Source organism: Chaetomium strumarium (genome assembly GCF_033439665.1).
Source record: "Chaetomium strumarium strain CBS 333.67 chromosome Unknown B0T15scaffold_3, whole genome shotgun sequence".
NCBI lineage: Eukaryota > Fungi > Ascomycota > Sordariomycetes > Sordariales > Chaetomiaceae > Chaetomium > Chaetomium strumarium.
The window spans coordinates 4,039,661-4,067,139 of record NW_026944431.1 but is presented as its reverse complement, the minus strand read 5'-3'; the positions used below and the strand labels follow the sequence as shown (position 1 = coordinate 4,067,139).

General features: G+C 58.5%; 7 protein-coding genes across 7 annotated transcripts; 2 read left to right on the top strand and 5 right to left on the bottom strand.

Moving 5' to 3' along the window:
* Positions 1-143: 143 nt before the first annotated feature.
* B0T15DRAFT_183097 (amino acid permease/ SLC12A domain-containing protein) lies at positions 144-2,084 on the bottom strand. Its single transcript, XM_062862335.1, has 2 exons — positions 1,687-2,084; positions 144-1,632 (listed from the first exon to the last, which is right to left on the bottom strand). Exons 1-2 carry the CDS (start codon positions 1,841-1,843, stop codon positions 245-247), a joined length of 1,545 nt encoding a protein of 514 aa, XP_062723358.1. The 5' UTR covers positions 1,844-2,084; the 3' UTR covers positions 144-244.
* A 1,313-nt stretch (positions 2,085-3,397) lies between these two features.
* Positions 3,398-5,086, bottom strand: B0T15DRAFT_183077 (uncharacterized protein). The gene has a single exon (XM_062862334.1). The coding sequence runs from the start codon at positions 4,909-4,911 to the stop codon at positions 3,418-3,420; it is 1,494 nt and encodes a 497-aa protein (XP_062723357.1). The 5' UTR covers positions 4,912-5,086; the 3' UTR covers positions 3,398-3,417.
* Positions 5,087-5,919: 833 nt separating this feature from the next.
* Positions 5,920-7,552, top strand: B0T15DRAFT_182952 (uncharacterized protein). Its single transcript, XM_062862333.1, has 2 exons — positions 5,920-6,380; positions 6,434-7,552. The coding sequence occupies exons 1-2, from the start codon at positions 6,104-6,106 to the stop codon at positions 7,408-7,410; spliced, it is 1,254 nt and encodes a 417-aa protein (XP_062723356.1). The 5' UTR covers positions 5,920-6,103; the 3' UTR covers positions 7,411-7,552.
* Positions 7,553-8,068: 516 nt separating this feature from the next.
* On the bottom strand, positions 8,069-9,870 carry B0T15DRAFT_182947 (chaperonin 10-like protein). The gene is made up of 3 exons (XM_062862332.1): positions 9,583-9,870; positions 9,074-9,444; positions 8,069-9,020 (listed from the first exon to the last, which is right to left on the bottom strand). Exons 1-3 carry the CDS (start codon positions 9,688-9,690, stop codon positions 8,189-8,191), a joined length of 1,311 nt encoding a protein of 436 aa, XP_062723355.1. The 5' UTR covers positions 9,691-9,870; the 3' UTR covers positions 8,069-8,188.
* A 3,800-nt stretch (positions 9,871-13,670) lies between these two features.
* On the bottom strand, positions 13,671-14,341 carry B0T15DRAFT_182910 (uncharacterized protein). The gene has a single exon (XM_062862330.1). It carries the CDS (start codon positions 14,173-14,175, stop codon positions 13,702-13,704), a length of 474 nt encoding a protein of 157 aa, XP_062723354.1. The 5' UTR covers positions 14,176-14,341; the 3' UTR covers positions 13,671-13,701.
* Positions 14,255-16,558, bottom strand: B0T15DRAFT_182914 (uncharacterized protein). The gene is made up of 3 exons (XM_062862331.1): positions 15,755-16,558; positions 15,249-15,702; positions 14,255-15,192 (listed from the first exon to the last, which is right to left on the bottom strand). Exons 1-3 carry the CDS (start codon positions 16,268-16,270, stop codon positions 14,303-14,305), a joined length of 1,860 nt encoding a protein of 619 aa, XP_062723353.1. The 5' UTR covers positions 16,271-16,558; the 3' UTR covers positions 14,255-14,302.
* A 12-nt stretch (positions 16,559-16,570) lies between these two features.
* On the top strand, positions 16,571-19,479 carry B0T15DRAFT_530595 (P-loop containing nucleoside triphosphate hydrolase protein). The gene is made up of 3 exons (XM_062869180.1): positions 16,571-17,008; positions 17,067-17,127; positions 17,178-19,479. Exons 1-3 carry the CDS (start codon positions 16,817-16,819, stop codon positions 19,469-19,471), a joined length of 2,547 nt encoding a protein of 848 aa, XP_062723352.1. The 5' UTR covers positions 16,571-16,816; the 3' UTR covers positions 19,472-19,479.
* Positions 19,480-27,479: the final 8,000 nt, after the last annotated feature.

Below are 27,479 nucleotides of genomic sequence, written 5' to 3'. Positions count from 1 at the left end.
CCGTCAACGCCTACCCAAAGATCTTGTCCAAAATCCGTTCGAATACGTTACTACGGCAGGTTAGCACATGCATGCCCAGTTTGGAAACTCGAAGGGCGGGCTTACGTTGGCGGAGTGGGCACATAGCTGCGCTCGTACTCCTCGACCTCATCCATGTTCTTCAACAAGTCCACCTCCTCGGGGCGGTAGATCTTGGTCTTGTTGACCAGCTTGAACCCAACGTAAAGCAGAGGGCAGATGGCAATCATGGTGTATCTAGCAGTGTTGTCAGCATTTTGTAGATTCCTTCCCACCATCTCCGAAATGTAACATAAACGTACGAGAACAGAAACGTCGGCACATCCCAGTTGCCCGGCAGAAACACCGAATACCCGCCCACGAAGGTCATGACGAAGCACCCGGCCAGGCCGTACCACGCCGCATACGGCTGCAGCCAGGCGCGGTACGGCAGCGTCTCCCTCGCGATGCCCTGCGCCTTCAGCGCGGCATGGAAGCGCAGGTAGGTCAGCGCCATGACACTGAAGTTGATCAGCTGGCTGGCCGTGACAAGGCTGACAAACCACTGCAGCACGACGGCCGCATTGTTGGACACCTGCAGGAAGGCCAGCAGGGCGATGGCCAGCACCAGCCCGACCGCGTAGATGGGCACGCCATTGCGCGTGCAGCGCGTGAAGATGACGGGCGCCTTGCCCTCCAGCGCCATGCCGTAGAGCGAGCGCGAGGCGCAGTAGACGTAGCTGTTGCCGGCCGAGAAGGCCGCGGTGAGCACCATGGCGTTGACGATGTGCGGCAGCACGCCGATGCGCAGCCGGTTCATGGCGACCACGTACGGGGATGCGGCCGCGCCGGGTGCGCCGGTGCTGAAGGCCAGTTTCAGCTCGGCGTCGTTGTGCGGGACGAGGATGCCGACGGCCAGGGACCCGAGCACGAAGAAGGCGGTCAGGCGGTAGAACACGGCGTTGAAGGCGCGGGGCATCACTCTGCGCGGGTTCTCAGCCTCGCCGGCGGCCATCGAGACGTAATCCGGCCCGGCGATGGTGAAGGAGGCCTGGATGAGGCACTGGAGGAACCCCAGGAACCGGCCGAGGTCGCCGTCGCGGTACGTCACGGCGAACGCGCCCGGGTTTTGCCAGTGCCGGAAGCCGAAGCGGTCGCCGAGCGGGTTGCCGCCGAGCATCACGATAAAGGTGAAGATGATCAGGCCGACGATGAGCAGCATCTTACCGAGGGCGGCCCAGAACTCGACTTCGCCATACCATTTGACGGCGAGGACGTTGATGAGGCCGTAGAGGACGATGGTGATGGCGATGATGCCGCCCGCGGGCACCACGTCGCTCCAGTAATGGATGATGACGTTGCACGCGGTGATCTCGAACGGCACCATGGCCGCCTCGAAGACGAAAAAGTTCCACCCGGCGGCGAAACCGAACGCCTCGTCGACGTACCGGCCGGCGAACCGGATGAAGGGCGAAGAGATGGGGAGGTAGGTGACCATCTCGGCCATGCAAAGCGTGATGGCCAGGATGAAGGTGCACCACACGGTGAACGCGATGAACAAGCTCGCCGGTCCCCCAGCGATAAGGCCTTTGCCGATCTGGACGTACAACGCCGTCCCGATGGTGCCGCCAATGCCTGATAATAGTTAGCGTCGAGTGAGTGTCCGCCCGGCGTCCTCGGCTCCCGTACCGATCAGTTGAATATGACGCGACTTCAGCGTCCGATGGGTGTGGTCACCGATGGTCTGGATCGAGGCGCTCTCAGGCGACCCGGCCCCGGTCCCAACGCCCTTCTTCTCGGCGGACGGACGGCGCCCGCTCTCCGTGTCCACGCTCGTCGCAGCCATGGTGGTGGAATCGTGCTACTGGTGCGGCGGTGAAGGCACAGCGACGAGGAAGCAGGGACAGGACCAGCGACGGCCGAATCTCAATATATCTGTTTGAGGAGGAGCGAGAAGAACTCGACGACAAATCTCATGGAGGACGACGGTAGAGCAGCCGTCCACTACAGTCCAGACTCTGAGCGGGGTGATCCGGGCCCGGCGAGTTGGGAGTCGCAAGTGAACCCTGTTCCAGCGGGAGTCCGAGCAAACGTTTTAGGAGGCGATAGTAAATATTTATATGTATATAAGCTGGGCGAGTCGACTTGGGATCGAGTGGGGCGGGGGGAGGGTTATTGGGTAACCGAGACGCGCCCAGCATGCTGGGCCGAGGGTGACCGAAAAGTTTGACCATGGCTTGAAGACATGTGCCGGTCTGCCGTGTCTTTCAACAGACCACGAAGAGGATGTCCCTCCAGGCGGGGCAAGGGTATTTTCGGTAAGGGACCATGAGGATCCTAGCACAGGATCGCAGATGTGGTGGACTTTGCGGGGCGGGCTGCCAGAATTCCTCGAACAATGGCGTCATCGCCTTGTTTCTGATTCTTCGCCTAGCCTATCACATGCGAGCGCACCGTATCCCGGTTCCTGGGCCGTGGGGGTTGCCAAGGTGCCCAATGCGCAGAGCTTTAAGTTTGGAGCTGGTTGATTGGGCCCTTGAAAAGTGCCAAGCCCTAACCCTGTCCACGCCAAGCAGGCGTTGCGGGGTGTCGGGGCTTTTCGTGCGGTTCGACCTCACGTTGTCCAAGTTCCGTCAGCCAACATTGATTTGGAGCAATCAATAGTCTTCAATCCTTTGAAAAGGAGACTCACGGATGTGATACGATGGCTGCAACGGTCGTTGAAGGCTGAGCAACCAATGCACGACGAAATATTGAGAGTACCCGGCCATGGGACCGCCCTTGTCCTGGCTCCAATTCCCCGCATGAGGCGTTGACAGCTGAGGGCAACGATCGCCCTACACGTGTACTACCTTCTAGACTAGGCAAGGCCCTGAAGATCACTTGTTAGCATATACGGTGACCAACCATTGGGGAACTCCTACACGGGAAGAGGCTGGTCCTGTCGCAACGGTCTTCTCCTCTAAAGACGGAAGCGCTCTCGTTGAAGTCTCACGGTGAGCTACCTGCGGTGACAAGCTCATCGCCAAGTGACGGGATCTGTGAGGGACTTAGTATTAACCGCACCCGTTTGCTCCCATAGCGGACCAACGCGCCCAGCTTCGAAGGGCTGGTTGGAACCCTTGCAATTCAGCCGGCTTCAATCAAATTCACCACGCAAGTTATCAGCAGGCAGCAGAGTGTGGATGAAGGAAGCGGCAACGTGTAGGAAGGAGGCAAGGTGCTCCAGCCTGAAACAGAGGTTATTTGAGGGTCGCGGCGTGCGCTCAGGATTGCAATCCCCAAGCGAAGACTGCGAATGCAGATTCTCTATTATCTCTAGCCAACTCCCCTCCAGCATTCGTGGTCATGCGACTTTCCAAACAACATCCTCCGCCTAGCTTTTTCATATCGACGAACTGCCCACTTCCCGGGCCTGGGTCACATCACTGTCGTGGGAACGAGTATCCTAGAAAGCAGCTCGGCGACCTTGGCCGGCGTCATGCCATGCCGCGCCGCCACCTGGACGTAGGGAAAGCTGGCCCGGACCGTGTCGGCGATATCTTGCACGATGCTGCGAGACGGAGAGAGTCCAAGCGACACGGGAGGGGCCGGCGGCGCAGGCCAGCGGTGTTGGAACTGGCTGTGTTCCTGTGCTGGCTGACGGAACGCTGGGGTCGAGCGGGGAGTTGGCCCCGGCTGCTCAGCCGGTGTTGGATGACGGACGTGGCTACTCGTCGGGGAGAGAGATGAATGCTGGGAGCTCTGCCCCTGGCCCTCTGGAAGGTGACGCGGGTCAGCACTTGCTGGGAGTCGAGGCGATCCATGGGCCCGGCGGAGGAGGTTCTCCTGTCGAATCCGCTCGCAGTGGAGGCACGGAGGCCGGTATGCCGGATGTGGAGAGGAAGAGCGGCCGTGTGTTGTGTGAGTGTGGGCTCCGTGAGGCAGTCCAGGTACAGCTGGCTGCATCGTAGTCTGTGTCTGTGTCTGATTGCCGGGAATCGACACTCTGCCGTGCTGAGGAGGAGGTTGCATTGCGCCAGGAGGGAACGATGCCGGGAGCGGGCTCATGCAATGCTGCATTTGCGGTATTGTGACAATGTTTCCCGTCGAGTACATTGTGAACGGTATCGCGTTAGGGCTAGCCATAGGGTTGAAGGGTGGCATAGCAGGGCCCAGGGGCGGGGCTGGGACAGCTTCCGAGCTGCGCATGTTGCCCATCCCAGAGCCGCTAATGACGCTGCCATTGGCGGAGAAGATCGGGCCCAGTTCGAACCCGGGCGTGTTCGTAGGCACGCCGTTGACGTCGAGACAGGAGATCTGGTTGAGTGTGACAGAGTTTTGCGAGGGTACGTCAGGGGTAGGTGCGACCGATTGGTTCCGGGCATCCGCCCCGAGAGAGGATGGCGGGCCTTGTGGGAGCTGTTTGGGAGAGACGGCCTCCGAGGATGGAGTTGGCCGAATGGGCTGCGGAGCGGACGACTGCGGAAAGGCGAAGTTCTCCAAGACCGGAAGTGACGCTCCCCGGCTCTCCAGAGGCGGGTTAGGCGCAGGGCGTGTTGCCTCGCTAGCTGGCGCCAGGCTCCGGCAACGCTCAGGAACTTGGGACGATGCGGTAGTCTGCTGTTGGTCGATGGCAGGAGTCTGTGAAGACATTGCTGAAGGCCGTGCCATATCCACATGAGCTCGGAGCCGCGTGACGTTTTGCTGTGTATTGCTGAGAGGTAGTGCAAGAGTGTCCGGGGGCTGGGTCATCTCAAGGCGTTTCTGCGCTATCGGCCGTCGCTTCTTGACGGGGTTCGACGAGATGAACTGGAGCTCGTCATCAGCAGCGGATCGCTTGGTAGACGTGACTTGCTCGCTCGTTCCCGCGTTGCTAGACGGTACAGCCGGATTTGCTGGTTCAGGCTTCTCCTCCTTGGAATGCGAGGACATGATTTTCAAGCTTCAGGGCCTGCAGAAGTTCCGCGTCATGACGATGTAGACGGAGGGTAAAGATACTTGCGCAGGATGTGGGCGATGTGAGGTTATATCTTGGGCTGTCAAAGGCAAACCCATCCCTTGTCTGGTCTGCACAAGGAGTTCTTGCGGGCGGAGGGCTCCCCTGGTGAAAGGGGAGAACCCCACGCACGAGCAGCTCTCTTGCTGCATCATGCAGGCGTCCACGACGCAACCCTGCCATTGGAAAGTCGTCTTGGCCGCCTGTGTTCTTGATAAAGAGAAACGCAAAAGACGGCAAAGGGTTGAGCAAGCGCTTTCATGGCGATGTGCTGAGCAGTTCAAGGATGAGGTCAGGCGGACAGACTGCCGCGAGCTGCACGCTCTCATCATCCCCTGAGGCCCATGTCAATCAGCAGCGCAAAATGAAAGAACGAACAGTGGCCACCCCAACCTCGATACGCCATAGCAGTGCAAAAGCTCATGTAAGACACCAGCAGTTGACCGGAGGATCAAGGTCGGGGCGATCCTCTCGTGTTGTCGGATCACGACGGACTTTGTTGTGTAGTGTACGCTTTGTAACAATGTTTCCTTGTATACTCTAGCCATAAAAGGCCGTACCAACGACGTCCTCACCCCGAGAGTTTGGATCAGCGAGTCAAGCAAACAGAATTACATTAATCAGTTAATTAAATACTATAGCAGAAGGAGCAGAAGGAGCAGAGGAAAAAGAGAAGCGGGAGAAGGGGGAGAAGGGGGAGAGGAAGAGGCGAAAATGGAGAAAAAGAAATGAGAGAGTGAAGATGATAAAGAAAAGGAAGAAACATAATAGAGCAACTGAGTCTTCATTTTTTCCCGTTCCCTAAGGTGTAAGTCTGGTTGTCATCGATGTGTGGTGGGTGTACTGTCCTTCTCAGAAAGGAGCCTGCTAATACATAGAGTTTGCCAGCTGGACGGCGGTTGGCAAGCTAGTAGGAGCTGCAAGCTGCATCTGCCAAGCTTCAACAGCTTAGCGGTAGCCCAGCGGAGCAAGGCCGCCCTTCTGCCTCGCAAACCGACCGACCCCGCGACAACTCACCCAACAACGACTGCCTCTTTCGCAAGGTCTGAACGAACTGCAATCAAAGGAAGTGCGGCTCGGGGTTTCCACATTGCTTTGATTCTGTTTACATCCGACGCAAAGACAGCCATGGCCGGCCAAGCAGCCAGCGAGCTGCTGTCGACCCAGAAGGCGTCTGACTCGGCCCTGCAGATAGTGCTGCACCCGCTGCCTATTCTCGAGATCTCCGACTTCATCGTCCGCGGATACCAGCGCGGATTCAAGGGTGCTGTGGTTGGTACGTTGCTAGGCCAGCAGAATGGTCGTGAGATCACCATCGAGCACAGCTTCAGCTGCAAGACAGCCAAGAATGATGACGGCTTCTACGAGCTCGACCAGAGCTGGTTCAAGCAACGTCTGGAACAGAGTTCGTGACCTCTGCTCCCGTTCCCTGCCACGTAACTGACCGCTCTATCCTAGTGAAACTCGTCCACAAGAGCCCCGCGCTCGACCTCGTTGGCTGGTACTCGCTCGTGAACAAGTCAGGCCCAACCGCCCTGCACCTTCCCATCCACCGACAGATTAGCGCCTACAACGAGTCGGCAGTGCTTCTCGGCTTCCACATCGAAGACATGTTGGCCCCGGTATCCGGCGATCCGCTACCGATCACGATATACGAGAGCAACATGGAAGCAGAGGACAGCGTCAAGGACGCCGAGGGCGAAGACAGGGAGATGAAGGATGCAGACTCCAGCTCCAACATGGTTCTTCGCTTCCGCAAGCTGCCCTACACTACGGAAACAGGCGAGGCCGAGATGATCGCCATGCAATACATCCGGGAAGGCGGCGCCAACGCCACGGTAGACGGCACCGAAAAGCACATCCTCGAGCAATTCGACAAGAAGATCGCAGTCGACGACGGTAAAGGAAAGCGTCGGGCGGTCGCATATGAGGACAGCAGCAAATCCAAGAAAGACATCCCAACGACAGCGACGTCCACCGAAGTGCCAGCCGCACCAGGCTCGGATGTCAATCTCACCCGCGCCGAGGCCGAGTACATGTCGGCCCTCCAAGCCCGATACAACGCCATCAAGATGATGAGATCCCGCCTCGCGTTGATCATCACGTACCTCGAGCGGCTGCCACCGGATTTCACGCAGGGCAAACAGACCACCGCGGAAGCAGCCGACGTTGCACGCGCCTCCAACGGCACCTACACAGCCCCCTCCAACACCATCCTCCGACACATCCAGGCGCTCGTGGCCAACGCCGACCTTGTCGCGCCCGCCGAGCAGGCCACACTGGAGCGTGAAATCCAGCGCGAGACCAACGACGTCAACCTCATCTCGCTCCTCTCGGATCTCGTAGCCAGCGTGGACGAGGTCCGCGCGGCGGGCAAGAAGTTTCGCGTCCTAGAAGCATCAAAACACGCGCGGACGGCCGGGCTGACGATGTAGTGAAGCTGAGTTATTTAAGGATTCTTTTAGGCGCTGGAGAGAGGGGGGGTTGGCGTTCCTGGCGTTCCTGGTCTCTAAAAGCAAGGGCAGACAGTCTCGCGTTAGGTAGACGAGAAGGCTACTCTACATAGATTGGGATTCCGGTCTCTTAGACGGGACGGAAAGCATGGCTATGACAATGACAATAAGGGGAATTGAGAGAACTGAGACGCGCAACCCCCCATGATGACACGTACAGGGAATCGAAGCTGTTTAAACTTGCCTGTTGATTATGTCACGGCCAACTAGCCCCGATTGTGTCGTAGATCTGGCTCTTCTTTAGAGGGGCCCATCGGTGGAAAAACGCTCACAGCCCCAAGTACTGTACGGGATTTGTTCTCTCTTGAAGCTTTGTGTACGACGTTTTCTGACCAGGAGATCTGCTCAAACATCTTGGTTCTACTCATTATCACAGCCATCCCCCATCCCGAGCTGAAAGGAAAGAGAAGCTGGCCAAAGAAATAACCGCACACCAAACAAGGCAGGCAACGAAAAGCCATCCCAATGTCTATATCCGGTACCGTTTCACCCGATAATCAGCCGCACTCTAGAGAACCAGACCAACAATCTGCCGCCTTGCTACTGTCGCCGCTCCAATCCGAGCAGCCAATCCAGCCCATTCTTCTATAATCGTTGCTCATGATTTGGAAGGCCCAGGAATATTAACGGGGGAAGAGCGACCCCTAGAAAATCAGACAAGCGCAGAATTGGGGGTATCCACCAGCCGCTTTTTGTAGACCTAAGCCTCGATAACAACCTTCAACACTAGGTTCCCCTCGTCATCGACGGTCCTACTCGCCAGCTCGAACGCCCGCCGGGCATTCTCCAACCCTTTGAACCGGTGCGTGACCATGTCATCCAGGTTCGGTATGATATACCCAGCGGCAGACGGCGTCTTCTCCCTGGCACACAGTATCCTGATGCCCGTCGCATAGGTATTGGCATAACGGAAGATGCCCAAGATATCGATCTCGCGGAGGTGCGCGACCGACATGGGCAGCGTCTGGATCGGCGTGCCCATGCCGACCATGATGACCTTGCCGCCGGGACGGGTGGCGTAGAGGGAGGTGTGCATGCACACCTCCTTGCCGGTGCATTCAAAGGTGACGTCGACACCGTCATCCTCGTCGTCCACGAGCAGGGGGTTAGAGGTGCTCGTCAACCCAAGCATGTCTGCGGCAAGGGTCTTGGCGTAGTCAAGTTGGCTTTGGAAGGAATATGTGCTCCCGGGAGTCATGACGCCATCTAGGGGTGTCGAGGTGCCAGAGCTGCTGCCGCTGTACATTGAAGAGCTGCTGGAGCAGGTATGCAGCGGTCTTGGAACGACAAAGCCGTGCGTTGCAAAGCCCTTGGCGATAGCGAAGTCAACACGGCCCTGGTCGACGTCGGCGATGGTTACCACGGAGCAGCCGGATTGCCTGGCCATCGCGGCGGTAAGCAGGCCAACGGCGCCAGCGCCGATGACCAGAGCGGTTGAACCGGGGGTTGGCCTCGCCCGGTTAACGGCATGGATAGCGACTGACAGCGGCTCAAGCAGGGCAGCGGCATCGAAAGAGATATTGTCCGGAAGCCTGTGCGGGTGTTAGCCTCACGGCCCTTTTACATGGTCTGGCGACGGACATACTTGTGGCACCACGCTGCGGGATGGTTGATTCTCTCCTGCAATGTGCCCTGGAAATGGGGCACTGATTTGGCGCTACTCCTGAATCTCATGCGTTTGCACAGGTTATACCTGCCCTGGCGACAGATGCCACACTGACCACAAGGGATGCCGACCTCGAGTGCCACCCGGTCGCCAATACTGAAGCCTGTCACCTGGGCACCGATGGCAACGACCGTGCCGGACGACTCGTGGCCGAGCGAGAGCGGCATGCAGGCGCAGAGGTCGCCATTGGCGAACTTCTTGTAATAGCTGACATCGGACCCGCAGATGCCGGTTGTGTGGACGGCGATTTGAAGCTCGCCGATGCCCGGTTCCTCGATGGTCCGCGTTTCCTGGAGCGAGTTGTTAGTGAGGGTCACCGAGAAAGCGGAAGGGGCCGGAAAAAGCAGGACGTGGGACCCTGGTTAGTTGTAACGAGATCTGAGATCTGAGATGACGGGGCAAAGGGTCCTCAGGAAAGTAGGCGTTACCATTCGTAGATCGCGCGGCCCATGTAAGACAGAGGCGTTAATCGTCGAAGCTTTTGAGGCGGCGGGTAGGTGCATTGGCGCCGGCTCGCCCATCGCGGAGGGCGCCATGTCGGCGGGAAGTGGGACGGGCGTGGGATGTGAGGCGTGGGATAGGACGAGCTGACCAACGGAAGTGGCTTCGCCGTGGGGTAGAAGAGAGGCTTACGGCTCTCCTTGGTCGCTGCCGCGCGGGATGTAAGGAGGAGAGGGTGTAAGGCCTTCACTGGTAGAGCGTGTAGAGCTTCTAGTAAGATGTGCACCGATTGTGCCCGTTAGTGTGAGAATGACAGTAGACTTCACTACGGGAGCAACAACGAGACGTAGAGAGGTGAGAGATGATGAAAGCCTAAGAGAAGCTAGGACGACCCCCACTCTATAAGTATGCTCGTAGGCTCGGCCGTCGGATATGAAAATCGTTGGCGTGCTGTGAATGTGTCAATCCCGGATCTGCATTGTCCGGGGGGTCAGCGAGGCAAGAGCAAAGCCATACGGACGTCAAGGTGATGCAAGGGCCGGGAGCGGACGAGAAGATGCATCTTCTGGACCGCGAGCATGCTTCCGGCAGGGCTCGCCAGTCAGGTATCAACTGGTTATCTCTGTGCGGACTAAAGAGGCTAGGCAAAACGCGCTCCAGAGCAACCCCGACAATCTCGGGAGAGCATGGAAGCAGGCTAGTGTCGAGGTGAAGCTTCGGCACGAGCACCCATCACCCATGTCTATCGGCGCCGGGCGGCAGCGTCGCGGGATCCATAACACGTACCCATGGATGGGCCTTGAGCCGGAGCCGGAGCCGCCGCATGCTAGCGGCTTTCTGTCATGCAATGACAGTGACAATGGCAGCTATGGGTGGTGCAACGGACGAGCTCGTGGAGCATGATACGGATCCAGGACGCAGAAGGGACAATGTGCCGCCGACGAAATCGAGCTGATTCCGGCCAGTCACAAGACGATCCAGGAGCACTGGGGGCGAGGGTCTTTCCTGTCTGGGGCTGCTCGAGCTGTGTGTGGAGCTCCGGCGATGGCAAACGGTGGCAGTAATTAGGTGCTTTCGCCAGAAGATGCAGAGGATGGCTTCCACGGCGGGTGCATTGTGGATACCTCGCTGTTGGTTGGAGTCGGGTACACTGTAGACTTGGGTGCCTGGTACTGACAAGTACGGGCCGTACTCGGACTCAGACCACAGATGCGACAGTCTCAATCTCAGCCATCCGTTGATGGCCAGGAACGGCAGCGAATAGCTGTCTCTCGTACGAGCACGCAATCGCGATTGGTACGCCGCGCGTATGGACGAGCGGCAATCATTGCGATATCAACAACGGAAGATGGTATTCAATTCAGGACCGGTTAGCACTTATTAGCGAACCAACACAGCTCCCGAGTGGTGTTGCCATCCCGTCGCTGCAATGCTGGACCTGAGAATACCCGGACGTCTCTATGACCGAGTAACGCCTTGATCAACGAGGATTGGATAGATGTCTCTCGCACGCTATCGCGTTGATTCATCCGATCTGGTTTTGGTCGTGCCGCTTTACGAAAACGTCTTGCCTAGAGGCAATGCATGATGGCAACTGTGAGATTCTCACGAGGGGATCAGGGTCGTTGAAGAAGGGTGGAGTTGGTGGGGTTGAGCATTCGGTGACATGGACAAGGGGGCAGAAAAGTCTATCGCGGTGAACCGCACCGAAGAAGGAAAGAACAACTGCGGCTGGGCAAGAACTCGGAAGGAACCTGGGAGCCATCCCTCACCGACTCACCGTATCACGGTGTTCCTCCTCACGGAAATACCGTACGTAGTCAAAACTTGCTACGTACTTGTTGTCTTTTCCCATATCTCGCTGTCCGCCTCTCACGTAGGCCAGTCCCGAGCGATTAGCGAGACCGAGTTCGCTTGTCGATATGCACCGTCTTCTGGGGAACGGGAGGCTTGTGCAATGTCTCTGCACCGAAACGCTGCCGAGTGCTACTCCATTGAGTGATAGTTGACGGGAATCTCCAGACGCCGGGAGCTTCACATGGCAACCATCACCGCTCCGTTGCCGCCATCATGAGAAGCGATTACCTACACGTGTGTGCTAGCCAACTTACATGTGAACGAGGCGCCATCGTATCTCGCAACTCACCGGCCCCACCAGTTGCTCCCCCAGTCGGGATCATCAACCAGGGTCATCAACCGGGGTCGAAACGGCCCGGTAGGCCCAACCGTGCCAACCACCGCCAACCCACTGGTCTACCAGAAGAAATTGTTATGGTGCAGGAATGCGCCAGAGGTTTCATCTTGAGTCGATGTGACGATCTGCCCGCAAGCGGAGAGGAACGTCACAACTGATGAGGAACTCCTGTGTCAAGCTCAGGTCAATGGCTCTGCATTCGCATTTTGCCGGCCCTATGCCAAGCGCACATGGCGAGCAGTGTCCCATCCCTCCAGGGACATGAAACGGAGCAAAGGGCGACCAGGCTCTTTGTGTACTCTGTACTCCGGTCGTGTACCACAGTCATGTATGTATTGTACATTGAGGACAAAGTGACTGTTTCGGACGGAATGCGTCTTCGCCGCCCGGCACAATCCAGAAGTCTTCCGGAAGATTGGGCGATACGACGTATCCGCCAACTAGCTCAGGGCAGTACCGAGCTGCGTGAGTGACACAGCAGCACACACCCGCAGTGCAAGGTCTACACCACCGGTTCCTTATCAAGGCTTCCGCTAGAATTAACGGACCAGGGTGGTTGCTATCCAGGTCCAGTGCGTGGCCGTCCTGGCTGGCAATTGCCGGTCGCGCTCACAGATACGGTCCTGATAACAGGCAGCATCATGCATTATCGATGCAGCACCTTCCCGGGCCACCATCCGGCGTCGGACACTGCCTGTTATTGCTACCGATCTCTCCATCTGATTCCCATCGCGCGTCGTTCGGATAACACCATCACCGAGGCGTGCGAGGATAAGTTGTTGGTACCGCTTGGTATGTAGTGTACAACATTGGGGAAATTGGAGTTCGAACAGGGGTTCGTGGCGGCTCCAAAGAAAAAGCAAGAACTTCGCCCAGCCCCACGATCTCATCATGCCAGGGCGCATGTGGAGCCGCTAGGGTTCTCGGGCCAGAGATCTGACTGCAGGACCACACCGTAGTGTAGGAGAAGAGGCCAACAGGAGCTCCAACAAGTGGCCGGTTGTCTTCATCTGCCGAATCCAGCGGTGCCTCGAGCTCAGTGTCAGCACCACGCCGTGCTGCACACCGATGATGACCAGGAAGTCTCAATCTGGAAAACCGCGTTGGATGGCAACGATCCGACAGATGCTTGTGCTCGCGGACACCCAGCCGAAGTTCTCAGAGTCTACCGGTGCCCTTGCTCCTGAGTGCCAGGGCTATGGCATGCCATGCTTGCACCGTCGAACTCGGCTCTGCGACAGCCAATCCTGTCGGTGAATGAGCTCACACCTTCAGCAAAAGGGACCCGTGGATCTCGCGCCACCATGGCCGCCGGCCCGGGAGTTGCACTCCTAGCGAGGTGTTCCGGGGCTCCCGGTATGCACGGGCATGCTGCCCAAGAGAGCAAAGCGGTTCCAACTGGGGCCAACTTGACGCGGCTGAATGCGAAGCGGCTGGGCTACCCGTGATCGACGTTGAGCGACACTTCCGTAGTACACAGTACAGTACAGAACGTCGCTAATCCGTTGTCGCACAGTAGAGCTCTGACTTTGCGCATCGAGGTGGCGAGATCATCAAGGATCTTCGGCCCTCAGGCCAACAGAATTACACCCCGGAATGCTCCGTGGCATGGTTCGAGATACACACACAACCTTGATAGCGAGGTCACGGCCAAGCTAGGACGAGATGCGGTGCTGCAGCCCGGGCTGCGAAGCGTGCATATCCCCGCAGCGGTTGTTCACACCGGCCGCGGCGTCACGGCCTACCTGTCTGCCCGCGTGTTTGGCGAGCTCGCCTCCGGTCTTAAGCCGGGCCAATGGCGACGCAACCTCCAACGCTCGTTCTACCGATGTTATGGAGACGAGGCGGTGACTCTGCAACTTTTGGCCGCTCGCTTGCTGAGCGGGCGGGACACACGGGTCATACTTTTAACTTACCTATGTATCATATGGAATTTAATGCATGCGGCCAAGGAGATCCCGCGGTATGTTCGGAATTGCAATCGAGCTCCGGCCGATGCAACCCTACTGCACACCAAAGGGCAAGAGACATAAGAGTGAGGACCTTGTGAGAAAAACATGCTCACAACTTCCCCTGAGAGGAGAACCATAAATGTCAACACCCCCACGACGGGACGGCCCTGCCGGGTACCGAGCCGTCTGAGGGAGGAGATGCGTGGGGGACAGACAGCAGCGTGTCGAACAGAGACCGTCGTCTGGGAGGTTCCATACGTGGGGGTTAGAATGATGTTCGGGGACAGCAGGCCACGGAGGTCCCTGCCCCGGCGGCGAGCCTGGAAGAGTACCAGTGCATACAATCTGAGTCCTCGTCGATACACGCTCTGTCGGGGGAAGAGAGGTGAAGGGAGATATCTGCCTAATGTAAGCCTCGATGCATTCGAAGCCATAGCTCGCCCCAAACGTAACCCTAGACAATAGACTCTTAATACGTCATGTACCCTAGCCCTCCCTTCAGTCTCCTGACGCTGCCTCGCCTACCCTATCACACATACCGTAGAATGGCAATCAATCCGGTCAGAACGTGCTCGTAGCCAACCGACTCGCCGCATTCCTCGCGTCAACGCGATCCTCATCGTCCTCCTCTGCCAAACCCGGCATCCCCCCGCGGGCGCCGCTCAGCGCCCTCCCCCTGGCTCCCTGCTCGCTGCCCTCCCCTTCGAGCCCTTCTTCGCCCTCGGCCACCGAGCTCCCCACCAGACTCCCGGACACGCTGCGGCTCATGGCATCGGCGGATCGTCGCGGCACGCCGCTCCACGCATCGCCCTTGGGCCCCTGGCTCGCCGCGAGACTGGATCGGCGCACGGTCGGGTGGCTCTCCCTGCCGAGGCGGCTCAGGCCGCCACTGCCGTCGATGGAGCGTATGTCCGGGCGGACGGACTCCAGCAGGGCCAGGGTGCGGCGCTCGGCCTCAATCTCGCGCAAGACATACTCGCGGATGCTGAGGCGCAGGTCGGCGGCGGTGCGGGCGAACCAGCGGCGGCGCTCGTGGACCAGGTTCTGCGTGACGCGCGTCGTCTTCTGGTAGAGCGCCGACTCGGCCTGGCGGGCCTCGTCGAGCGCGGCGATGGCCTCGTCGACCTTCTCGCGGCGCACGTTGGACGAGGCCTTGAGCCGGTCGGCGGCGTTGAGCTTGCTGCGCGTGTTCTCCTGGGCCTGGAGGAACTCGCGGATCAGGATCTGCCGGTTCGTCAGGGTCTCCTTGACGATGAAGGCGTCCTGCGAGTGGTACTGGAACGGATCGCCGATCGTGGTGGCTTCAGCCGTGGCCTGCGCCGCGTGGTAGTCGCCCACTGTCTGGATGATCTTGCCGAGCTTGCGGTAGGCGTTGGCCAGGCCGGGGTGCGGTTCTTGCACGTTCATTGCGCCAAGCTTGACGCCGAATTCGGATTCCGCGAGGCCTAAGCCTGTGGTACGGTTAGGGATGGTTCAGGGAGGAATGGGGGACGGATGATGATTTTACCTCTCCGTGACTTGACGAGTTTGTCCACCTTGTGGCCGGCGTCCATGGAGCCCAGGTAAAACAGCTTGACGATGGGCCGGGCGTCCTGCAGCTCGGGCGTGTCATCCGGGGGCGGGGCGAACTGCTTGAGGATCTTGCGGCGCACGCCTGTTGCGGGCTGCTTTTTCTTGACCATGGGGCTGTAGCCGAAATCGCTCTCGACGAAGAGCACCATCTCATCGTCCCGCATCAGCACCTCGTTGCTGCACACGTAGTTGAACCATCGCTGCATGAGCGCCTTGACCCGCACCTCGTCCTCCTCGGTGCCGGCACCGGCAGAAGTCAGAGCCGGCGGCACGGATGGCACGATGGCTTCGGGGTTGGCCGAGATCAGGTGCTCGGCAAGCTTGATGAACTCGGAATGGAGACGGCGCACGTCGCGGTACTGCGTAGTCCTAAAGGCGGGAAGGTTGGTCTGCCACAATCAGCAAGAGAGTCCCGCGCCTATAACTATAGACGACACGTACATGTACATCGAATCTCAAGATGGGATCCTTCCGTCCCGTGCGCTCCAGCCCAGTAATCTTAGCCTGCAGCTTGAACTGCGGCGGTGGCGGCTTACGCTGCTGCTGATGGTGGTGGTGTTGCTGTTGCTGTTGCTGTGGTCCCGGTGCTTGGCCAGGCGCAGGCTGTTGAACTTGCTGCTGCTCCGGCTGCTGCTGTTGGGGCTGCGGCGATGTTGGCCCTTGCTCGCCGGCGTAACCTTGTTGTGCAGGGTGGGATTCGGCCGGGGCCGGCTCTTCTGGCGGGGCATCGGTGGTATGTGAGACGGTGCTTGCGGTATCGGGTCGCCGGTACTCGGTATCGCTGGCGCCAAAGCCGCCGTCATCGAGGCCGTTGCGGAATGGGGAGCTCGGGGTCTCGCCCCCGAGAGAGCCGAATGTGGTGCGGTTGTTGAGCCGGGGCGAGGAAGTTGGCGAATTGCCCCAAGGCGAGGCCTCAACAGGGTGTTCCGGGTCGTGCATCGATGCGCTGTAGTCCATGGCGTGGTCCTCGGCAGATTATCCTCGCGTGCGATGACGTGGTGTTGTAGAGGGCAGCCGTCTGTGTTGGTCGAGCTGGAGGAGGCCAATTCGGCCAGACGTTGTAATCGCGATGGCAGGAGGAGTCCTTCAGTCAAGCGCACATACCTAATCAAGGAATGAGAATATTTGGCTGCGCATCGCAACTGCTCCGCATCGCCATCCGTGGTTGAAGAGCGGCGCAGCTGCCTGCCCGCCCCTGGACGGGACGAACGGTCTTGGCGCCAAGCCCGGATTGGTGAGGCGTCGTGCACAGGCCTTCGAAGCTCCCATGTCTGGAAAAGCACAACATCCATGCCTACCTTAGGGCTCAAGCTCAAATGTGAGATGTGATACAATTGTGAGATCAAACGTTTGTTTGAATGAGAGCTCGCAGTCTGGCGAGTTGACATGAAGGATAACCATACATCCGCTTTGCCAGACTGAGGCTTGTTCTTCGGTCTTGCGTGCTGTGTCTTGGGAAATTCGCCTCCCCCGAAGTTGAGCTTCCACACTCCGAGTTCTGGGATGCTCTGCAGCGCGCCCCTCCGCAATGGCTCGAGCAGGCTGCGGCCTGTGTTGCCAATGGCCGTATTGGTGCTGAGAAATGCCCAATTCGCCCACAGCAGGTGTGTGAGGAGCTACTCCAGCGAGCATGCCCATCACGAGGCACGGATTGAGAGCATCCGCAACATCGGCATCATCGCCCACGTCGATGCGGTGCGTGTCTTGCCCTGAATGCCTCTGATATCCGCATAGCGTCGCTGACTTCCCCCAGGGCAAGACGACCACCACGGAGCGCATGCTGTACCACAGCGGCCGTACACGCCATATCGGGAGTATGTCCCAGCGGGCGAGTCGCGCATCGTAACCCACGCTGACCAGCCAGATGTTGACCATGGCAACACCACCACGGACTTCCTGCCCATGGAGCGGGAGCGCGGCATTACCATCCAGTCGGCCGCCATCACCTTCCAGTGGCCGCCGAAGTCGGTGTGTCCGCCGGGCCATGAGCCCAAGACCATCAACCTCATCGACACGCCCGGCCACCAGGACTTTCGCTACGAGGTCGACCGCTGCTTGCCCATCCTGGACGGCGCCGTGTGCATCCTCGACTCTGTCAAGGGCGTCGAGACGCACACCGAGCGCGTGTGGGAGTCTGCACAGCTTTCCAAGATCCCCCGCCTGCTCTTTGTCAACAAGTTGGATCGCGACGGTGCCAGCTTCAAACGGTCGGTCCAAGAGGTGGCATCCCGGTTGAGGACCTGGCCTCTGCTCTGCCAGATTCCGTGGTGGCAGAAGGACGACTTTGTCGGCGTCATCGACGTGATCCACGAGCTCGGCCTGCGGTTTTCGAGCACCGGCGCCATGTCGGTAGTCAGCAAGGAAAGCATCGCCAAGGAGAACCAGGCGCTGCGAGAGGAGATGGAAAGGGCTCGGCTCCGTCTGATTGAGGCGCTGTCGGAAAACGACGATCAGATCATGGAGGAGTTCCTCGAGCTGGAGAAGGACGTCCCCTCGTCCTCGATCAAGCAGGCCATCCGGCGCTTGATCATGGATGGCGAGGCCAAGTTTACTCCGGTTTTCGCAGGCGCTAGTCTACGGAACATTGGCGTCCAGCCGCTGTTGGATGCCGTCGTCGACTACCTTCCCAGTCCGACCGACAGGCCACCACTGCAGATTATGGGTGTTAATGCGCACACTCTGCCCGAGCTTCTCACAGAGCCCGTCAAGAAAAAGGGACACCATCAGCACGAGCCACCAGTCACCGCTCTTGCCCACGTCTTCAAGGTCGTCGACGATCCACGCCGGGGCATGATGAGCTGGCTGCGTGTCTATCACGGCGCCTTCAGCCGGAGCAGCCACATGTGGAACAGCAACATGCACACGTCCGAGAAGCCTCAGCACTTACTCCACGTGTCGGCAAAGGACCACCACGAGATACCGAATCTACCCACCGGACACATTGGCGCCATGACCGGGCTGAAATTCGCCCGCACGGGAGACACGCTGCTTACGTTCCCCCGCCAGCACAACACCGCCCCCGAGCCCTTTAGAAACCTCCGCATCAAAGCGCCAGAGATCCCGCCCGCGGTCGCCTTCATCGCCATCGAGCCGTACACGCGCACGGCAGCCGAGAAGCTGGAGGAAGCACTCAACAAGCTGTCGCGCGAGGACCCCAGCATCAGGTGGACCAAGGACGAGAAGACGGAGCAGCTGATCCTCTCCGGGATGGGCCTGCTGCACCTCGAGATAGCTCAAGACCGCCTCCTGACCCATTACCGAATCGACCGGGAGTCGGCCATGTGGGGCGACATTGAAGTTGAGTACTCGGAGTGCCTCCTCAGCCCAACGGGGCCTCACCGCGCCGTGTACGACCGCACCATCCGCGACAGCGCAGGCAAGGCGGCCTGCACAGCCAGCATCGAACCCCTCGAGGCGCACCATCACGACACCGTCCTCGAATCCAGCATCGAGCGCGACGGCAATATCATCCACATAGCTATCCCGCTCCCCACGACCGGGAAAAACACCAATACCGACAATATCCTCCCGTTTGACCCCGAGCTCGTGCGCCAGCAGCTCTTCAACGGCGCCATCGCAGGACTTGCACGAGGGCCCCGACGCAGTGCCCCCGTCCGCCGCTGTCACGTGCACCTCACTTTCGACCCGTCGACCGACTTCTTCGGCACATCCGCCTCAACCGGCGGGCACATCACCAACGCGGCGTTGCATGCCGTGCGCGGCGCACTCAAGGAAGCCCACGCCCGCAGGCAGGTCGGCATCCTCGAGCCGTTCACCCACGTGCGCATCCACTGCCCCGAAGAAGCCGGGCACGCGATCCAGCACGACCTGGTCGCCGCGCGCGGCGGGCAGGTGCTGGAGGTGCGCAAGCCCGAGGACGAGGCCGTGGCTGAGGGCGAAGAGGAAGAAAACGCCCGGGTCGACGTGAGCAAGGTCTACGTCCCACCCGACCCGTACGAGTCGGTGCAGAGCCTGCGCGATCCGAAGAAGGCGGTCGTCCGGATGCTGACCATCGTGGGCAAGGCGCCGCTGAAGGAGATGATGAAGTATGACAGCCAGCTAAGGAGTATCACTGGGAGCAGGCATGCGCTGCAGTTGGATCCGGGCGGGTTTGAGTTGGTTACCGGGCCGAGGGAGAAGGCGTTGGAGGAGAGGTAGCGTACTGGGGGGGGGGGGGGGGGGGGGGGGGTTGGGTGTGTAAGTCAGAGAGGAGATGTATGTGTGTACGTGTACTCTATCTGACCATGACGGACTTATAACGAACATGGGCACCTTGGCATGGATACACGGGCGACCGCCAACCTCCGCCATTAACTATGCCCTTCAAGCTGAAAAGGACCGCCTGTTCGCCGAATGTTCTCGGGCCTCTGCCCAGGACCTAGCGTCCTATTCTCTGAATGTCGGCCATAATATGCCCCTGCCTTACTGATACTGACACCCAATGCTCTCAAGGTGGCCGACCTGGCGGAATGCTATCGTCTTTGCCGCTTCTCTATGTGAGAACCGCATATACCAAGGAGCGAGCCGGTACACGAGAACCGAGCGGCGGCATGAAGGACACCCACCATTGTCTTGGGTGCGGGGTACGATCAGATAGTGGTTGCCTCTCATGGTGCCGTGGGTGTGACAGGCGAGTATGTACATAGGTACTGTGGTAGGGAATCCTCCGGGGAGTCAACGGACAGGGGATGTATAGCCCGTAGGCGCCTGCCGAAGGATGTTACGCATAATGGCTGTGGAGTCGACTCCTAAGGAGGTTGCAAACCGGTCTTTCCCCGACCGCTGATACGAGATTGGGGTAAGGGCGGCAATGAGTTCCTGTCGAAACAGGAGAGCAGCCACATCAAACTAGACCCTCCAGGTGTTACACAAGCGCTCAGAGGGGCGGGTTGGCGGTCGTATGCAGAGAACTGTGCGGGAGCAGATAATCATGATGCTCGCTTAGTGCATACAAAGCTCCCGACACATTTTCGCAGAGAGATCAGTAAATAAGCCTGATTGTATTTGCTCGTCGTTGCGCGCCTTCTCGATTCTCGAGCCCGGAGGGGGTGCACGCGGGACCTGCTGGTCTCGTCCGCCAACCTTGATGGTTCGGCGGCCCCTGTCGCACGGATGAGACCCGCTGTCAGGTGGCTCCATAGAAGGTCCCAAGAAAGTTCTTTGCTGGGATGGCCTGTCCTGGCTAGCTGGCCCTGCCAGGCAGCTGAACACAAACTGGAACAACAAGTTGGGGGAGAAACGAGCAGGGCTGTAGAAGGAATTACACTAGGGTTCATACTACCTAGCGTACGGATACATACATACATACCAAGCTCCGACTGATACCCGGCAACTCCGCCTCACATGCTCGAGACATGGCGCATGTGCTAAAACACGCAGCATATAATGTGAAGTATCTCACTTAGGCAGACCGAGCCGTTGGTAGGAAGTCGGCCACAGTTGTCATGCAAATCTAAGAGGCATGGGTGCTTGGAAGCGCTTTCCGTAAGCCGTTTCTGAAGGGTATGTATTGTGCAACGGTTCCTCTTCTGGAAACCGGTCAAGTCACGGCCGCATGCTGTGGCTGCGGCACAGCAACGCGGGATGAGGGGTTGGAGGGGCAGCAACGCGGGGGTCGAGGGGATTGGATGGACATCGCGACGTTTCCAGGTTCGGTGGACGGAACAAGGCGGGCGAGCTTCGACCTGACATGCCACCTGCGGACGACGGGAGGGCCGCCAAAACGCAGGAGATCTTGAGCACGTTACTTGCAACATAATAAGACCGCCGCATTGAAGATGGCCGCGTCTCCTCTCACCGGTCCTCCAGGGCGGGATTGGAGGTGCGACTTGCCCCTCCACTGCCGCGTTTGTCCCCACCGTGGAGAAACAACGCGCCTTCCCCTTCCAGATCTGTCCAATTTCCCCTGGCCGGCGTCGTCCGCTAACCTTGCCCCCATCAGCAACATCAGACAACGGGGTGGGGCATCATCGTCCTGCTCATGTTGAACGGTCGAACCACATCGCCTGCGCGCCCCAAGACTCGACAACGCGCTCGGGCTCGAGGATCAGCAGCCGGCGGCAGTCTTGCTTGCTGTGTCGTGTCGGCTCGCCTTCCGGGACCCGGCACTCACCCCGCCACGCCGCAACGTCTTTTTTATCCGCCTTGTTCGACTTCCCAACAGGGCATCGCCGGCCCTCTCGGCTGAACCGTTGTCCTGTCGGAGCTCTAGTGTATGCAAGGTACCCGGCGCGGGCATCGGACGGCGAATGTGTGCTCCCCTGTGCCACGCCAGATTCGAAGGAGACTCTTCGCAAACCCTACCACTGCAGCACGGCGCGCGCGCGCCACTAATAAATCGAGGTCATCGTCCTCCGTCATTACTAGCGTCTTTGTCATCGTATTCGGCCGAGTCCGCGCCCGCCACTGGTTAGGCAAACCAAAGCTAACCCAGAGAGGCCTTTCGTGGTGGACTGTGCTGCCCCAAGCGTTTCTGCTCCCTCGATCTCTACCGGGCCAATGGTAGTGCGTTTGGGCATGTCTCATCCATGTCTGCAACCAAGAGAGCCGCCGGAATACACCATCCATGCAGCATAGCCAGCCAGTCACTCCATCCGTAACCAGAGTCGCTGTCTGTTTGGATGTCGAGGCCCTTTTCTGATTGACGTGCCGCCCAAAGGGAACACGATAACCAAGGTTGGTCGAAGGTTGACGGCTAAACGCTCACTTACACCGCTGTCTTATACCCCCATCAGGCCAGCAGACCCAGAAGAGGTTGCGACGCGCTTGCAAGGGAGCCGTATCAGGAAAACCACGGACGGCTCAGTGAGAAGCGATACAGGGAAGGCCCGGCCATGAGACCAATCCGTTCTTTTCGGTTTGTGGTGCTACTTGCGTCCATGATCCCATCGTGAGCAAAGGTCAGCTGCTCCACAAGCGTTCGCTGTCTATCCTGACAGGGGTCTTGGATCCAAGCGTTGCCAGGGTTGCTGGCGTTGGAGAATGGATACAGACCTTTCCAAGTCTCTTTCTTTGTCTTTGCGTCCTCTGCAGCGGCACAAGTAGTCCCAATCGACCTGGGTACTGTACACTGCCTTTTTGCGCTTGTGTGTTTGACGGTGGATGCGGTTGGGTTTCTCATGACGTTGCTGCTTGGCCAGGGCCGACTTCCTACACACCAAATTACACGCGAACGCTCGACCCATGAACAACCCGAGCCATCAGGGGAGTGGCGTGGACGTCTTGAAGGGAGTCGGAGAATTAGTGAGGCGTCGGCGAAGCACTCATATCCCATGTCCATTCCAGGATATCCCTCTCTTCGGCAGCCGGGTAGTCTGAATAAAGACCGCATATCGCTGGCCCGCCCCGTCTCTGGTTCACCGACCGCCAAACCATCTTCTATCTGTATTGAGAAGTCCAGCCGGCCGATCTACAACCCGTCTACCCGTTACCAGGCGCCTCCACACTAGTTTCCGCTTGCACTACAGCCCAAAGACCCCTCATCGCCCTCGTTTACCTCTGCAACGCATCTACAATCAGACTCCCGTTGCAGACCCACGTTTGACAAACGACCAGTTCAATCCGTTCGACTGTCACCATCCACCGCGGTGTTCCCAGATACTCCTGCTTCAAAGCTCAAATAGCCCGGGCTTCCCTCATCGTGGTTCGACTCTGGCAGTAACCGCACACTTCACTTCCCCAGGACTTACAACCGCGGTTTGGACCACAACCATTACCATCACAACCATTACGCACGCCAAACACTCCGCCTTTAGCTCATCCACTGGAAATCTGGGTGGCTGAACCCCCCGTCATCTCCTCGTGAGTGGCATCATCATGTTGTCACCACTGCCCGGCACTAACACGCCAGAAGCAAGGGGCTATTTCCCTTTTGAGGCACACCCGCATAGCACCAATAACAGCTAAACCGGCCTTAGCTTGGCACACGCTTCGATCCCAAGTGCATCGACAACTGGAGAAAAGAGATTCGGCACGACAGACAAGATGGCACTCGCCGGCCATTGTGCGCACTCTTTTATCATGATCAAGTCGGACAACACTTTGATCCAGTGGAGGTGCCAAGTCTGCCACAGTGGCCCCTTTTGGTTCATCTGGGAGTGTCGATACTGCCGGTTCCACACCTGTCGTTCTTGCATGGAGAGTGCCTAAGAGTGGGTGCCGTACCTGGAGGCACGTCGGATCGGTGCGTTTATCGAGGCTGGATCGGACGGAGGGGAGGAATAAACGGGCAACTCTATTCTGACTGCCGTGGCCAACCCAGTTGTCGTCAGAGTACAGGTGAGTTTCATCCTGACCACCACCGTGCAATACCGGCCGTTGAACGGCATGTCGGCCTGCGTCTCAGCGGCTCATGTAAACCGGCATCCGGCCGCGGAACTGTGCCCCTGCGCCGCGGCAGATTCCCGCTTGACCGCCCAATTCCCAACCCGTTTGCACCCAAAGAGACATTGGCGGCTGACAAGCGACAGGTACCCGCAAACGGCCGGAACGAACGGCCGGGACCCCCATGACATGCACCGTCAGACAGTGTTACACGCAACTCCATCGAAATTATGGTGCCGCCCTCCTGGGATACCCGCCCCCCCGTCAAACCGATCCTGCGGCGTCCCACCAGTCTGGCATCGGCTCTCTTCACCCAACTGCTTGGTACTTTCTGATCCACATCTTTGCTCCCTGCTCGGCATCACCCCTACAGAAAGCGACGGCAGGACCACGCTCCCTTGCATCTTTTCTTTCGTTACGTACGGGGAACCTTTCGGATAGAAGGACGTGGGTTACGGGGTTTTTCTTTTCCATCTCTACTGCTTTCCACTACTTGGCTTGGGGCGCGTGGAATAGACTGGATAGGGTTCATTACCCGAGGATGGACCACCGGATGGCGGATGGTACGGGACGGAACACTACAGGGAATGGGGAACGGGAGACGAGAAAGCGAACGGGGACATGGAAAAGTTAAGGGGGCCACAGGCGTCATCAGGAAGAAAACCATGATTCAAGGGAGCAGGGAAACTGTGCGTGCTGGTAGCCTCACCCCTCTCCTTCTTTCTGCTCGTCGGTTTGCTTTATCTCAGGGCGCGGTTGCTTTTTCTGCGTTTCGCGGAGTTACAGATCATATTTCCAATGGAATTTGTTTCGTCACTTGCCTGAGAGCATGCTTGACCGCCAATCTCCCTGACATGCCACACAGTGCCTGCTGTGTTGAAGTCACTCTGCACGACAACGCCCCAGAAGATCTCGTGCTGTTTGCAGCCAGGGAAACAAGCGTCTGGCTCAAACCGGGTTCCCATCCGAGAGGTGAAAGGCTAGCGCAATCTGAGCTGCAAACCTGGGACAGCCCGGTGCCACCGTGACATAGCTCGGTGCGGGTAATGGCTCCGATCGCATAGTGGGTTAGGTTGACGTCGTTATGTAGGTACTTTCGCACCTACTAGCTTCGGTTATCTGGCACGGCGCCCGAGGGTACAATACAATACATACGGGAGACTCGAGCAGACCCTGCGACCGCAAGGCTCCACGGTAGCTCCTTGTATTCTGTGCGCCGTCACACTAAAAACATCACGATCCGGCCGACCTGGGCTGTTGATCGCCCGGCCGTTGGAAGTCCCGGCGTTCTAGTCCGCATTCCGCCCGGACTTCCCGATTCAGACATTTGCCAGTGTCCGCGAGCGCTGATTGGTGCGTTGCAGGTTTGCAACTGAGTTCACTCTGTTTGCCGTCAGAATCGAACAGATCACATTTTCCACACCCTCCAGACATGAGCCTATAGCGGAAGAGGGCCCTAATCTCATTCGTGTCTCAGTGTCCTCATCGCTTGCGATTGCCCGGCCTGGCTTCGATCGACTTGGTTGGTTTGCGCGACCCTAGTACGCTGATACTTTGTTGTACAGTACGGCCGTACCTAGCCGCAACTCTTTCCGTGTGACGTGTCAGTCGCTGCCGGCATTTGTTCAGCCTCATGTTTCAGCGAGATCTGTTTGTCCTGGGCTCATGATAGTATCTGGGCTTCCGTCTGTCCTCCGGAATGTATCGGAAGGCAAGGGGATGGTGGTGCTGGGAGGACTCGAAGTCGACTTACGGCCTTAGTATCCCCGGCTGTCCTTCTCGAAGATCTCCCACGATCGATCTCCCGCCCGCGCTAGTCCCTGGCGGTGGGTAGTGGCCAGCTGTGCCTGAGAAACCGACATGTGAGAAGCGTCTCCTGCGACGATGCGCGTCCGTGGCGCTGCACCCCGCCCGTTCGGATCTAATTCCTGCCCTTTCCGGCCATGTGCATGCGCTAGCCCCGATCTGCGCGGACGTGCAGCTTGGCGAAGCAAGCCTCACACAGGCTCGCAGTGCCGACAGCCGGCGGCGGTAGTTGCAATCATGCGAACTCGGCTAACCTCCAGGAACTAACTAACGTTACCGTTTTACTGTCCCTCGGTCGAGCCGGAGGGTCCCGAAGCACCTGACACTGCCTGACCGTCCGGATCGGAGGAAGCCGGCGAGCGCACGGTTGCCGCATACGAAGGCATATTGAGAAAATCTGCCGTCCCTCCTCGGTGAGGACGCAGGCTTCATGCGTTCCTCTATCACACACTGCTTCCCGAGTGCGGGCGTCAAATCTGGGTGTGTCGCGAGTCTCAGCGACGCTAACGTCAACGTAATGTAGACATGTGAAGTCATAGGTACCAACCATCCTCCGAGTTGTTAACGCCGTGCCATTCCCAGCCTGAATTACGCCAAGCCGGACTTGAACTTCCGCGCCGAACCTTACTGGGCAACGTCGGCAGTCAAAGAAATTAGGGGATCGCGATATGCATGAGACTGCCAGCGACGCCAGGTCGGGCCACAGATGCTCAGGCGCTGAAACGAGACTCGCCGAGTTCTCGACGCGAACGCTGTAACGGCCCGCTGCGATATAGCCTGAAGGGTGGTGGCTTCGATCGACCGTGACGGCGGGACATCGGGCCTTGTACAATACAGCTAGCCTTAGAGCGAGCAAGGAGGCATATTGTGATTCCGGAGAGCTCCGGGTTGAAAACCGCCAAGCCGTGACTCAACTACATCGGGGAAGCGAGCGCCCTCTTTCCGGCCGCCGCTTGACTCTGCGAGCAGTGAGTCGACCAGATATCACGAACAGTATAGCACATTCTTAGAATCCCCTTGACTTCTCGGAATCACCAGGGTTACCAAGTCCCACAACCTGGAGGCAACCACTTTGGCGCGCATAGCCAAGGCTCGCCGTGGAAGAAGGCCATACTGGGCCTCGACACATCCTCGATCAGAACCGGTACCTCGAAATTGTCGGGAGGAGTGGCGGTTGGCATCCTTCGTCGGGGGAATGCTGAGTGGCCTGATGCTATGATGCACCTCTCATGCGTGTCCACGTTCGGTACGGCGGCAAGCGCGCACTATCACAACGAGCTGGTGCTTCAAGAAACGCCGGGGAAGCTGCGGATAGCCTGCTTGAATCGCCCTCCGTTAATGCAGTCGTGAGATCCTGGGCGGATCTTGCTTTGCGTCCTGGCGGCCCCTAACTTGTGATGTCGTAGCTATATCATATCGGACCGATAAAGTGATGCACACTCTGGAATTCCGTAGGTAGCCGGAATCACGAACATCATTACGGATATCCAGGACATCCTATAACATCGTGGGAAGCCCAGCATCCAGATTTGCAGGCGGGTGAACGCTAATGAGGTGATCCTTAGCCATGAGAGCATATAGGAGGTCGTCTCCGTCCAGCAACATTACCACCATATGGTCGGCCTAATGCCAGACTCCCATCATCTTCGCAGTGTGGCAGAGGGGTTTTTGACGCTTTTGAGGGCTGGTGCGATGTCGGAAATTGCAAGGCACAGTCAGGTTCTGAACTTCCTGCAGGCTGCAACTGGCGCGGAGGTGCGGGCACATAAGCAACCTGACACCCAGTTTAGGCTTAGCATGGTCCTGTGACCATATGGAGGGGTTCATGTTGGTTCGTTCCAGCCCAGCATTCCAGGGTTAGGGTAACCGAAACATAACCCGCCCCAACATCGCAAGAGCCAACTTAGCGCAAAAATGTAGCGCTACGATATGCTCGAGCGAGGACATCAAGGGTGCTAATAGGGAAGCAACAGAGGAGGTAACACGATTACCCCGGACTGGGGTAACGGCACCGCCTGGAGGTGACCAGGTGGAGAGC

Excerpts from the sequence above, each read along its gene's own strand:
- B0T15DRAFT_183097 (XM_062862335.1), bottom strand. The coding sequence starts at position 1,843 with ATGGCTGCGACGAGCGTGGACACGGAGAGCGGGCGCCGTCCGTCCGCC. Across the intron at positions 1,633-1,686 it reads GCGTCATATTCAACTGATCG|GCATTGGCGGCACCATCGGG; the intron begins GTACGGGAGCCG and ends AACTATTATCAG.
- B0T15DRAFT_183077 (XM_062862334.1), bottom strand. The coding sequence starts at position 4,911 with ATGTCCTCGCATTCCAAGGAGGAGAAGCCTGAACCAGCAAATCCGGCT.
- B0T15DRAFT_182952 (XM_062862333.1), top strand. The coding sequence starts at position 6,104 with ATGGCCGGCCAAGCAGCCAGCGAGCTGCTGTCGACCCAGAAGGCGTCT. Across the intron at positions 6,381-6,433 it reads CAAGCAACGTCTGGAACAGA|TGAAACTCGTCCACAAGAGC; the intron begins GTTCGTGACCTC and ends GCTCTATCCTAG.
- B0T15DRAFT_182947 (XM_062862332.1), bottom strand. The coding sequence starts at position 9,690 with ATGGCGCCCTCCGCGATGGGCGAGCCGGCGCCAATGCACCTACCCGCC. Across the intron at positions 9,445-9,582 it reads GGCCGCGCGATCTACGAATG|GAAACGCGGACCATCGAGGA; the intron begins GTAACGCCTACT and ends AACTCGCTCCAG. Across the intron at positions 9,021-9,073 it reads CCCGCAGCGTGGTGCCACAA|GCTTCCGGACAATATCTCTT; the intron begins GTATGTCCGTCG and ends ACACCCGCACAG.
- B0T15DRAFT_182910 (XM_062862330.1), bottom strand. The coding sequence starts at position 14,175 with ATGGCTTCGAATGCATCGAGGCTTACATTAGGCAGATATCTCCCTTCA.
- B0T15DRAFT_182914 (XM_062862331.1), bottom strand. The coding sequence starts at position 16,270 with ATGGACTACAGCGCATCGATGCACGACCCGGAACACCCTGTTGAGGCC. Across the intron at positions 15,703-15,754 it reads TCTTGAGATTCGATGTACAT|ACCAACCTTCCCGCCTTTAG; the intron begins GTACGTGTCGTC and ends TGATTGTGGCAG. Across the intron at positions 15,193-15,248 it reads ACTCGTCAAGTCACGGAGAG|GCTTAGGCCTCGCGGAATCC; the intron begins GTAAAATCATCA and ends ACCGTACCACAG.
- B0T15DRAFT_530595 (XM_062869180.1), top strand. The coding sequence starts at position 16,817 with ATGCTCTGCAGCGCGCCCCTCCGCAATGGCTCGAGCAGGCTGCGGCCT. Across the intron at positions 17,009-17,066 it reads TCATCGCCCACGTCGATGCG|GGCAAGACGACCACCACGGA; the intron begins GTGCGTGTCTTG and ends GACTTCCCCCAG. Across the intron at positions 17,128-17,177 it reads CCGTACACGCCATATCGGGA|ATGTTGACCATGGCAACACC; the intron begins GTATGTCCCAGC and ends CTGACCAGCCAG.